The following is a 13,314-nucleotide window of genomic DNA, read 5'->3' on the forward strand; positions in this document are numbered from 1 at the left end:
ACTTTAGGCCCTTCTGTCTCCTCCTGCAATCCTTCTCAGAAAGCTCTAACGATGATCTGAAGTGGTAAGTGAAAAACCAGTACTGAGAAAACTGAAAAGAAGTAAGGTATTAACAATCTCACACACACACACACACACACACACTTCCTTCTCTATGAGCAGAAAAGTCCCATCCCTTCTTAAAGCCAGGTTCATCAGTAGATAAGCACTACTGGAATTATTTCAGGGCTCACTGATTATTTTTGTTTGCTTGACAGTACAAGATGAAAGTACAAGACCACATGGTCTTCCAAAAATGTCCTAGTAAGAAGTCTATCCATCTTCTATTAATCTTTCTGTGTTTTAAAAACTATCAGGAATTCTGGTGTTGGAAAAACACTTTCAAAAAAGTGACCAGGGTAATTATTTGTGTGACAGTGCTAGGTGTTCCATCTCCTAATTTGTGTACGAATATCCAAATGTGTTTAAATGTCTCTCACCTTGGGTGGAAGCAAAGGACTTGGGTGACTAAGCAAAGGACAGGGTCATCTTTGTTGTAACTGAAGGTGACATCTCAGTCAAGAGCATGGGAATGAGGTGAGAAGAGGGACTTCAAAAAGTACTCAACTTCAGTGCAGTTCCAATTTGTAGGAAGGCAGAGCAGGGTTCTTCTAAGCCATGTTCACCTCATTAGCTCCAGAGTATGGAAGAGGTGGATGCTACATCTGTTCACAAGACATGGAAGTCACAGAGGGCAGCCTTCTAATTTGCAGTCCTGACAGCCTATCTACGACATGGCTGTGTGCCAGAATTTCTCCTGGTTGGAAAGAAAAAGTGCAGCAAACAAGTATCAAGAGGGACCTTCTCTGGTTGCTGTGTTTTGAAGAATGAAGAACATCCCATCAGATAAATGAAGAGCTGAGAAGCAAAGGCACACAGACTGTACCTTGTCTCTGTCCTGGTACAGAGAACCCTTTCATTGAGAACTGAAGGGGCTCAGGATGAAACAGCTATAAAGATGATAAGGGGAAAAAAGCAAAAGAAAACAAAGACCACAAAGCCTCTCTATGTCACCAAAGTCATGTAATATGAAGGTATAAGCACTTGGAAAATTGATTGTATTAATGCAATCCTCTGCCAGTTAACTAAAGCTCTCTCCTTTCTGGATCCAATATGTTAAGCTTTAAAAATCAATAAATGTAATATTTTGCAATAGTTTTAATCAACTAAGATGGCAGTTTATCTTAGTGAGGTTAATTGTGTTATTTACTTATTTATTTATTCATTGTCTTCTTGTTTCTACTTCTTTTATACCCAAAAAGCATTTGAGGTGGATTCATTTAGTTATAAAGGCATTTAAACTTTTAAATAAGACACAAAAAAGTCTAAGTGGCACTTGAGACACCCCCTTGAGAGAAACCTCTCATCTCTTGGGTTTGTAGATATCGCATATATTCATAAATCAAATCCTGTGACTACTTAAGTGAGGCCAAAATACTAAAAAAGCACCCTGTATTCCATTAGAAAAAAATGCAATTAGTTTGCTTGGTTATGTTTTTAAAATAGCTTGACATTTTACATAATTGATGAATATGTAATTTTCTAATCAGTAATGGACAGTTCCCATGGAGATATCATTATTAGTCTTTTAATTTACAATTTCAGAGAGTTTTATGAAAGTGAAGACTAAAGCTAAGAAGCAGAGAAAAACCACTCGAGGATGGCATTATCCTATTTAACACCAATAATATTTAACAGTAACCACAATTAAGCTTCACAAATTAAGTCATTGTATTGCATTCCTATTGGATGAGTTATAGGTAGAGAATTTATGTGTAGTGATTTTTTTCCCCATACTAAATTTCCCATACAGAGTCATGTAACCAAGTGAACATCAGAGCAACATATTATACTATAAAGGGTTAAATGATATTGTAGCTTATGTCTTTATTTCTTGTCTCTTTTCTCCAATGATAATAGAGATCTCAGTTACCATGCATAAACACTTAAATTCCCTTACTGAGAATATTTCTGATACTGTTGGTATAAGAGAGAAAGTAACTTATTTAAAGATTGCCTTGTCTGTCTACAGTTTTTGGTAAGTATCTAGATTATGTCATTGGTCAGTTTGTCCTTATGACCTAAGAAAAAAAGACTAGCTGCCATGTTCAATCCAAATGACTTGTTATAGGAATATTTATAAGGACATCAATATTCATTGTATCTTACAGTCATGCTCCAAGTGAAATAAAAATAAAAGTTAAACGGCCACAAATATTACAGTATCATAGGATAAGAACTAAACAATATGTACAAATTCATTGACAACATCTGCGCGAGTGTTGTGGACAAAACATTTAAAAAGAAATCTACATAAAACAAAGTTGATAAATTTATCAAATGTTGATAAATTTTCAGAGACAGTATAAAAGTACACAAAACATAGAAGAGAAAAAGAATTTTAAAAAAACAACTACTAAGCCAGTACATAGAGTACAAGTTTACATTTATATTACAGAATGATGGGAACCAGAGACAAAAACGATTTGATAACAAACAGCAAAGAAAGTTGCACCAATCACAGGGAAGAAGGACTCTCCTTTTTAGATGAAAACGCAGACGGCCACAGCTCATCCCGACCCCCACCCATACACACACAGAAAAATAAAAGCAGATGCAAAAGTCGTTACAGCAACACACGACAGACAGAGGTGGAAAGCGTTTGGCATGTCGCATCACAGGAAGTCAATCACGATTGGCTAACGATGATGGTACCTGGCTCTGGTGCAGGTCACCGGCTTGCCTGAGAGGGGTAACAGATGGAGGGGGCACACCTGATGTGGATGCCGACCGCCCCAGTTTGCAGCTTACTTTCGGTTCTGTGAACAAGGAGGAAAGACACAGCGTTAGCTGAGCAAAGTCTGCAGCCACGAACCGCCTCTCAGACTTCCTTTTGGTTTTGCAGCAGGTTCTTTTAATGCACCGAATTCTTCTGCTGTATGCTAATCATTGGCAAGTGATGAAACAATTTCATAACAACGGACTAAAACGAAATTTGTTCATGAGGATCAGCTCCTGGGAATAAAGAACAAATCACTTAAGTTCAAGGCCTTGTTCCCTTGTGCTCTTTACCCTATTTGCAATGAGTTTCTACAGAGAGATTAGGCTGGGAAGATCCCCTGGAGAAGGGAACGGCAACCCACTCCAGTATTCTTGCATGGAGAATTCCATGGACAGAGAACCCTGGCGGGCTACAGTCCATGGGGCTGCAAAGATTGAACACGGTTAAATGACAAACACAACATCCCATTGGGAAAAAAAGCCAATTTTTGGTGCTTTATTTTCAGCTTTGGTCCATGGATCTCCTATGTCCTAAAATGTCTTTCTACCCTCTCCAAATTTTTCTTCTATCCCGCCCTGTTTTCATTTTATCTTTTCTTCTTTGTCTTATTCTTTCCTTCTTTTTCTATTTTCTAGCTTTTTGATTTTCAAGTTGTCTTGTTCTGGCTATTTCCATGATACAATATTTTCAACATATGACTTCCCTAATTTAAACTCATTTGCTTTTAAGTCTATAGATACTTCTAAGACCTTTGCAATCTTTCATAATAATATTATTTTTCAAAATTAAAAAGCCTTCTCCTAACTCTTCCTTTATTTAAGGAACCTAGATTGGGCACCTAGGTCATTGTCAGGATACTCTGGAGATTAGAATTTGGGGGATGGAAAGAGTTACCTTCATCCAAGAAGTGCAGAATGTATGGTCTACAGAGGACACTAATTTTCAGACATACTTGAGGGTATTGTGCAAGTGATTCTAGTACCTACACACCTACTCTTAAAAATATAAGTGTTCGACTCTAAGTGTACCACACGATGACTTAAACCATCTCTCTAACTTATAAATGAATTTAACTTCCCAGGAGGCGTAAGTCCTTACATGTCTTAAAGAATCATCATTTATCATATAAAATAAAGGTAAAGGTAAAGCATCTATTGGAATCCTGGTTGACATGTTTTTATAATGAGCCAGTGTTTCTATATATCCCTTTATGGCAGTAACACATTTAGGTACATGAAGAAAATTAAGCAATATTTTTTTCCTTGGAAAGGATAGCAAATAATATTTTTTCCTATGAGGTTCCTTTAAAGTGTATGTTGAAGAGATTATCCGATGAGTGACACAATCCCATGCCTTTCATGTTACCCGACGTACCTACGGATTAATTTCCCCTGTTAGGCTTCCAGTCAGACTCTGACTTAATCAGCATCTTTCGAGCATAGGCGCTGATATCTCTAATGCACAGAACTGAGACTTACCAAAATCCAAGCAAACTCCCAATTTCATCATGACCCAGAAAGGCTTTGCCTTACCCCCATTGGACAGTGGTCCCTATCATGTCTTGGTTCATCCACCACCCCCTGAGGGACTGCAATTTAGCCATTAACCAGTCATCACACATGGCAGCTTCCCTTACCGGCCAGCCAACCTATGGCTTTAAATTCCAAGCCCAGCATGGCTCATATGAGTTACGGCTTCACCTGCAGTGGCAGAGACAGGCTGAGATGATTACTTATACATTCATTATGCACACACGCATATACAGACAATAAATACATTTCTGTGTTTACACACACACACACACACACACACAAATACACACTCCATTGTTGCTTAATGGTATCATGTCATAGGGACAATTTTGTTCATTGTGAGTTTTCGGTTTATCTTTAGTGTACTCATTTCACTCTTGTTTTCCATTTCACCTGGTCCTTCACTTAAATGCATTTGTGATCTATTATGGTGTTTGTGAGACCAGGTTGGTGAAACAAACCATTATGATCTTGGACCCACCAAGGTTTTTTTTGGCCAAAAGAATGTTCTGAAAAAGTCTTGAAAATCCTAGAAAAGATACTGTTTTTATAACTGAATCTCTTAGAGCTATGATATCGAAGTTAAATTGTCCAGTTCACTCACCTTTGGAAATACACTGCACTTTAAGTCTTAAACAGAAGGGCTTAGGATCTATAGTACTGAAAACAATATGTTTTCATCCTGAACTTTGCTAATATAAAAAATTGCCAAGGCTTTAGAGGACCACAAACAATGGACATATGCCTCAAAAGAGATCTAAGATGCAGCTTTCCTCCCCTTAAAAAAAAAGAACTCATTTCATTTAGAGAATCATTATGAGCTAGAAATTACTTAGTCTTTGTACACCTAAGGAAAAACCTCTCTTTGTGTAATAAACTACCAAAAACCTAGAGGTAAAAGTTGATGTTATTTGTGCAATTTTAGTGAAGGTCAAGTATTAAAAAAAAAAAAAAAAAACCAAGAAAGAATGAGGAGGGGGAGATACACAGAGACAGAAAGAATGGAAGAGGAAAATGGAGAAAAGGAGGAAAGAAGGTGAGGGTGAGAAAGTGGGAGGGCTGGAGGAAGGAAGGAGAAAGAAGACATTAACTTTAACTCCTTAAAATAAACTATCATCAAGATATTCTGTGATGTTTCCAGGCTAGTAATTCATCATCATCTTATGATATTATTAAGGAAGTGCCAACTGGAATTTGTTACTTAAGAAGAAAGAACTAGTATCTTTCTTTTTATTCTTATTGGATACAATCTTTCATTGCATTTTTAAAGGATGGTAATTTCTCCATCATTTTTCATCTTCCCTTTAGGGTGAATTTAATTTCTGTTCAGGATTATGTTCCTTGGTGTTGTTACAGGAGAATCCCCAAGGCATCCACAGCTGCGAGTGTTAGCACTGGAGTTCTCTTTGCTTTCAGAAAGAAAAGACAAATGACTGTTCTCAACCTCTGGATCTACACAGCAATAAGAGATTAGTGCATTTTCACTAAAGAAAACACTTTCATCTAGCGTCAAAGAAATAAGATCAGTCATATTCTGGGGAGACGTATTTTTTCCCCATCTTGTTTTATTTTCTCAGTACACAATATTTTTCTCTACTGGCAGAGGCATATCATGATTTTCCCTAGTCAATCACACTGCTGAAAGTTTCTAATCGATGACTTTGTGCTACATGGAGGTCACAGAAAGGCCTTTTATTTAATACACCAAGGTATGCTGATTGCAAACTCTACTTTCATTTCTGGAGAAGGCTTTTTTTTTTTTTCCATAACACATATGCTATTTGAGATAAACTGATGCCTGAGTAATAAAGGCACAGTTTTGCCAGGACTATGCTAAATCTTTAACCTTCACAGATTTCAAATGTTTTGTTTTCAAGCTTCCCTCACACATCATAGCAAACATATCTGATGCCCTCATATCCTACATCAAATGTAAATTTTATTATGTAAAATTGGAATACATTTTTATAATTTTGCTTTGAAATTACTGAACTGTGAAAATCCAATTAATTCATGATTCGCTATGATTTCTAGACAGTAATCATGCACACTCAGGAATCCTTATAGAATTAGACAATCTAATCTGGAATTTATTTTCAGGTGTAATGAAACTGTTTTAATGTTAAACTTAACAATTAATTAAATTGACCTAATGTTACATTTTGTATTGATTTAGTTAAATATCCATTCATGTTAATGTGGCAGTTTCATTTGGAATTTTGGTGCTACTATTTTTTTTAAGTATCAAATATTTGCAGCCATGAAATTGAAACAGATTTGCTTCTTGAAAGGAAAACTATGGCAAACTTAACATATTAAAAAGCAGAGACATCACTTTGATGACAAAGGTCTGTATGGTCAAAGCTATGGTTTTTCCAGTACTCATGTATGGATGTGAGAGTTGGACCATAAAGAAGGCTGAGCACTGAAGAATTGATGCTTTTGAACTATGGTGCTAGAGAAGACTCTTGAGAGTCCCTTGGACAGGAAGGAGATCAAACCAGCCAATCCTAAGGGAAATCAACCCTAAAGATTCATTGGAAGTGTTGATGCTGAAGCTGAAACTCCAATACTTAGGCCACCTGATGCAAAGAGCCAACTCATTGGAAAAGACCCTGATTCTGGGAAAGACTGAAGGCAAAAGAAGTGGGTGGCAGAGGATGAGATAGGTTAGATAGTATTACCAATTTAATGGGTATGGATTTGGGTAAACTCTGGGAGATAGCGGAGGACAGAGGAGCCTGGCATGCTGCAGTCCATGGGGTCACAAAGGGTCAGACATGACTTAATGACTGAACAACAGCATTTGTATAGATCGTGAGAACCCAGGGGCCCACAGATCCAGGCACTGTCACTATGATGCTGAAAGATGAAACAAATCTGATCACTTCTGTGATCACTTTGTGGCTGTGGAGAAAGAATATCAAATGTAAAACTCTATCCTGGGAGTAGACATGCTTCTCTCTCTCCATCTCCATGAGGGGCATTCCTCTAAGCAAGCATTCATATAGTATTGAATGACTCCTGGCATCCTTTAGCTATGGACCAAATTCTAGTGTTATCTGAAGGGTCAGATAGTAAAACTATTGATGCTGGAGTAATTGGTGATTCTCCTTGGGAATACTGGAATTCTGGTAAAGATCTAAAACCCAGATAAAAGTGAGGTGGCAATCTCATGGATAAAATATATGATCTGATGTCAAAAGTAGAAAATTAAAGAATCCATTGCATACAGGAGAAAGAGAATCCCATGCACGTGGGGTTAGGAGTACCTGTTGTATTCCTTCTGAGTATCTGAGGGCTGGGCTTTCCCTTGCTTCCACTTTCTTATGCAGAGACAATTTAAATCACACTGCTTATACACAGGGATGCCCCCGATGCTATAATGCACGATCTTCTTACATGGCAACATGGCATATTGTAGCATTAACAGCTTTTTAAATTTGAGAGCCTCTTTTATTAAAACACATAATTTCTGAAATGCCCTTAAGATCTTCATCACCTTAGCTAAATATGAAAGTGTGCTTTAAAAAAAAGATACTTGATTCCACATAAAAGAGAATTAAATTATATGTTTATAAAGGAAGATATTTTATCTATTCAAGAAGCAACATATGCTAATCATCTTAAAAATCATTACATAAAAATTCATCTGCCAAGAAATAGAGGAAAAGGCTTTTGATATGCAGGATCAACTATTACCATGGGAATAAAAATTAAACTTCATGTTATGATGTCAAAAATAGAATAAACATACAAAAAATAGAACAAAACTCTTTCATCCTCTGATATTAGGAATGAATGCATGGCATAAATAACTTCATGTATTTATATAACATATGCCATATTACTTTTAAATAACAAAAAGAAAGAAATTCCAGGCTTAAATTTTTGTGTATCACTCACCTTATTAATGCAAATGACAATCAAAATTGGACATAATACTAGCGATTCTTCTTTATATAATTGATTTTGTGGTTTGAAAAAAGCAAACATCCTGCGACAAAGGGTGACCAGATACTGAAATTGTGCGTGGTCTTGTAGCATGTTTTACTATAAATACAATGCTCTTTATATATAGAAAATACAATGTTCTTATGTTTATATATATATATGCAATGTTATTTTTATATATAAACACGATGTTCTTATGATTCTGCCTTAAATACACTGTCTGTTAGAGACATAAACTAAACAGTATGTGTCTTAGATCCTGGGGTGAATTGGGAAATTGGGGTTGGCGTGTACACACTGCCGTGTGTAAAACAGCTAGCTAGTGAGAACCTGCTATAAAACACAGGGAGCTCAGTCTGGCACTCTGTGATAACCTAGAGGGGCGGGATGGGGGCTGATGGCAGGGAGAATCAAGAGGGAGGGGATATATGTGGACAAATAGCTAATTCACTTCATTGTACAGCAGAAACTAACTCAACATTACCTATACCCTAATTAACCAAAAAAAAAAAAAAAGTGGCTATAAGACTCTACATTGACATCCCCATGGCAGGGACTTCAATCTGATCTCCAGCAATGGTTATGTTTATTCACTCTGTAGTAGAACTTCTGAGCGGCTCTACCACCCTTTGAGGAGATGGATGGCATAAGGTAAAAACTGCTCTCATAAAAATACTAAGACATTATTTGGTGTTCTCTACTGTGTTGACAAACACACTCAGAGTATAAAAACAAGCTTGGATAAGTCTGCTGACGCAGTAGAACCTTAAACAATAGCACCAAATTGTACTAGTAATTATGCATGTTTCCACTGCCACACACTTTCATATTTGGCAGATATCTTTTCAAAAAAAATGAATGAAGTTAGCTTATTGCTTTAAGGAAGACAATTGGCTGTGTGTGTTGACAATGATGTATTTGAGCTTCCAAGCAAAAAGTCAAATTTTGAAACACTTGTATTTCTCACTCTGAGCTTGACAGAACCCTTATACTTAAAGACTTTTTTTAGGAGATAAGTGGCTATATTAATGAATGTGTTGTTTTTGATTTTTTATAACAAAATGTGTCAAAGTATGGAAGATCTGCATGACACATTTTCCAAAAGCCCTATGTTATAAATCACTCACCGATAAAGATACACTTCAGTCTAAGATAGACCAAGTTATTTTAATGTAACAGAGCATAATGAGTTTATTGATATGTAGCTAACCTTAACCAAACTGCTGTTAGTTGAATTTGGGGAAAGCATTAAAGAAGAATAGCCACAATTATATGAAAATACTATTAAAATATCCCTCCTCTTTCACATATGTTTAAGTCTAGATTCCCTTGATACCTTTTAACCAAAGCAACATATCACAACAGACTGAATCCAACATAGATGAAATCCTATGTTCTACTGAATCAGACATCAAAGAGATTTGTAAAAATGTAAAAAATGTTCTTCTAAACATTTGTTTAGACATAATCTTCTAAATATCTGTTACAATTTTGGAAAACAGTGTCATTTTTCATGAGAAAAAAATTTTATGTTAATGTATAATGTTTACTATTTGAATGAATAGATAATTTTTAATTCTCAATTTTAATTTCTAGCATGAGAAATAGTAGACCTAACCCAGATAAAGGGGAGCTCTTTAGGATTCTCAACAACTTTGAAGAACGTAAAGGGTTCTGAGAATGAAGAGTTTAAGCACTGTTGTTTCCTATGGACTCTGAGCCCCCAAAGAGTTCTCTTAAAAGGGTCATTTTTTTATCCAATTAATCATCCATTTAGGTATTTGTAAAACAAAAATTTGAAACAGTGGAAAATATCACGTTGAAGCACAAGAAACACGGGAAAACCTTTGAAAACTCCAGAGGATTTGGGAACTACTAGTTGTAAAATGCTGCCCTAGAAAAATCTCGACAGCAATGTCTAAGAAATGCTATTACTGTCCCATGAGACCTGAGGGAAGACATCCAAATTCTCAGGGTGCTTTTTCATCACTTATAATAAGAAGCACTTGCCATGGTTCACTGATTCTTGGAAGTTCATAAATTAAATCTGTTGGAATCATTGAAATGACCTCAAAACTACTCTTGATTGATGGTGAGTTAGTTTACTAAAGTAACTTCTTTTACTCCTCCTTTGGGTTTGTTTTTCATGCTTTATTACTTATTTATTTAGATAGTTATTGTCAAACAAAGTTTAATAACACTACACATGGAGAGATCCAGAAGAACTGAAAAACTTCTGTGCTTAATTTTTGTATCAGTGTCGGTAGGATTATGCATAACTCAAGTGCGCTATGTGCTAACATTTGTAAAATTGTTGGTGAAAGCCTTGGCAGTAAATGGTTAAACATTAAAAAATAAGTATTTAAAAATAAAACTGAGGAGGTATGAAGGTCATCTGTCATTTCCACCTATCTAGAATCCACTTATTCTTTCTTCTCGAATAGTATGAATTCCCTTTGGAGAGCACAACCATCAGTAATCTCAAGTTTCATGGTTCCCTATTAGGGGCTGACAACAACTTCAGCTCCAGAAGTGGCCACATGATTCTGCCCTGTCCAATCAATCATTCCATCCCCTTGCTCCACTGACTGGCTCAGGATTGAACATGTGACCCAAGGCAGCCAATGAGAGTTGCCTTCATACTTCCGCTGGGGCTCTTGGGAAAGATACATTACCAGTGATGCTAAGCTCCCATCACTGACCGGCTGAATGACTATGGACAATTTGCTTGACATCGCTAAGCTTTCATTTGTTCACAGGTAAAATGGGAGAAATAAAGGTAGCTGCTTCAGAACATTATTTTAGGAATTAAATAATATAATAAGTGTGAATTTCACCATAGTGACCAACATGTCATAAGGTCTCAATAAAAGTTAGCTGTTTTTATTTTATTGTTTAAAGCACATATGATCTTTCAGTTCCTCTGCTTATAATATAAAGAAATATAAACTGCTTCCTCTCAGTGGTACACATGGCTCAACTTACATAGCCAGCCTCACCTGCAACCTTGCACCTGTCACAGTGCATTAAATTCTCCTAAAGGCTCATGTGTTCCCTTACTCTCGAATTTTAATCATGCTGCTCACTCTGCCTGCACACTTGTTCCTTCTCCCTCCCTCCATCTCCTTCTCTACTAAACTGAATGCTTTGTGAGGACAGGAGCCATGCTCATCTCATTCTCCACCTGAGCAACAGGAAAACTAATCCCTGATAAGGATTCATGCCGTCTTTATTAAATGAATCATTAAACCATATTTTAAAGAACGAAGCCAGTGTAAAAGATGACTTCTTTGTGTATCTCTCCAAGTTCTCACAAAACGTGTTCTTCCATTGCTTCATCTTTCCCAGGACTCTAACGAAAGAGGCAAAAAATTGTGTTGGCCAGAATATAGTTTTTAACTTTAAAAAAACTCATGATGGGGAAAACTGCAATGCCTGACTTGGACAGGAGATGGCAGTGCAAACGCAGTTTGCTATGTTTTCTGGTGCGCCTACAAGCTCCCAGAACTAGTTTCTGTACACTCCCAGCGTAAGTCAGACAGAACCTTCTTTTCTGTCCTGTCTCATGGCTTTTCACAGATGCAGGAAGAACATGCTTCGTGAAAACTGGTGGCGTGCTGTATCCACAGCGTTTTTCCAAAGAAAGCCAACTGTCAACTAGGAGCGATGTCAGAGCTGCTTCTCCCCAAGCGGGCACAGGGTGGGCAGGTTTCCTGCGGTGAAAGACCCGAGGAGCTGGCGCTGCAGTCAGAACTCAAGCATAGTGTCATCATGATGCTCAAACAGGGTTAACCTACTGAGAGGCAAGTGAGGTGAAGGAACCCTCTGCATTCTCTGAATTATGCCCGATAAAAGACCTTTTTTCCCAAGAGAATCAGAGAGTAGGTAGAAATTCAGAATTTCTCTAACGAGAGTGAACTACTATCAAATTGGATTTTTTTCCAGCAGCTCCCAGGGTATCTGTATGGTATACAATGTGATGGTCTATGCATGGTGTTTATTAGAAATCAAGTTTAAGGGAACTTTATGTGTGTGTATGTGTGTGTAGTCATACGGTTATATACAGAATATGATAATAAGCTAGCTGACTGCAAATCAGACCACATAAAACTCGTTTAAAATCTATAAATAGCTACAGATAGACACACACGCACACACACACACACACACACACACACGTACACCAGTTAATATCATCCAATTGCTTGACTCCAGAACTGTTCCCATAGCTTTAACAAGTCATCTTGCTAGGGAAAAAATGAGAAAAAGAATGTAAGTACTTTAGGGAAATCCTTACAACCACTGAAAAACAAAGTCCAACCTGGGACAGTGATGCCCTGTCGTAAAAACTCAAGCACCATCACAGGCTGGCAGAGGTCACTTGTCACCACCTTATAGGGCGCTGTTCAAAAACAGGTATTCTCACAAGCCTGCTCGATGAGTAAATAGCTGAACCAAAGAAAGACAAGGACAGATCATGTTGCTATTTTATTAGGGAAAAAAACATACATGTGACACAGTTGCCCAGGTGCTTGAGAGTTAATGTTCAGATACATCAAAACAAACAGTTACAAACAACTCTGAGTTAGTCAGAAGAACAGAGAAATTTCACGGGCCAAAGAGAAGAGAAAACACCTCTTTGAATTGATAAGGCAGGTTTTTTGGGGCAGCGTGTTTATCTTCATAATTCAGTTCCCCTTGGTTTAGGATGAAAATACATTAGCTGACCTTGTAAACCTGATCTCTCAGTTTATAATCCCAGGAGTTTAAAATCCATAAACGGCTTCCTGGCACTTTTAGGTAAGACTTGAATCAGTGACATGACTATCTCAGCCTCACGCCGTCAGGCAGCCACCCTTGGCCACTCTCTCACACATGCCCCCAAGTTCCAGAGTTGTTACACCTCCTGGGTCCTCTCCCCGGATTAGTTTTTCTCTTAAATCACGTGAGATCTTAGCTCCCAAAGGACCAGGAGGCCCTGTGACTTCAGAGGGAGTGTGGTGTCAT

The 13,314-nt window shown here is 37.4% G+C and overlaps 1 protein-coding gene across 1 annotated transcript in view; it reads right to left on the bottom strand.

The window, feature by feature from the left end:
- Window positions 1–13,314, bottom strand: part of NYAP2 (neuronal tyrosine-phosphorylated phosphoinositide-3-kinase adaptor 2) — a 305,756-nt gene that overhangs the window by 52,491 nt on the left and 239,951 nt on the right. The window contains exon 7 of the mRNA XM_043909856.1: window positions 2,755–2,858. Coding sequence (XP_043765791.1) covers window positions 2,755–2,858 — 104 coding nt within the window. The remainder of the gene's footprint in view (window positions 1–2,754; window positions 2,859–13,314) is intronic.

The sequence above is a fragment of the Cervus elaphus genome, chromosome 8 (assembly GCF_910594005.1).
Source record: "Cervus elaphus chromosome 8, mCerEla1.1, whole genome shotgun sequence".
NCBI classification, from domain to species: domain Eukaryota; kingdom Metazoa; phylum Chordata; class Mammalia; order Artiodactyla; family Cervidae; genus Cervus; species Cervus elaphus.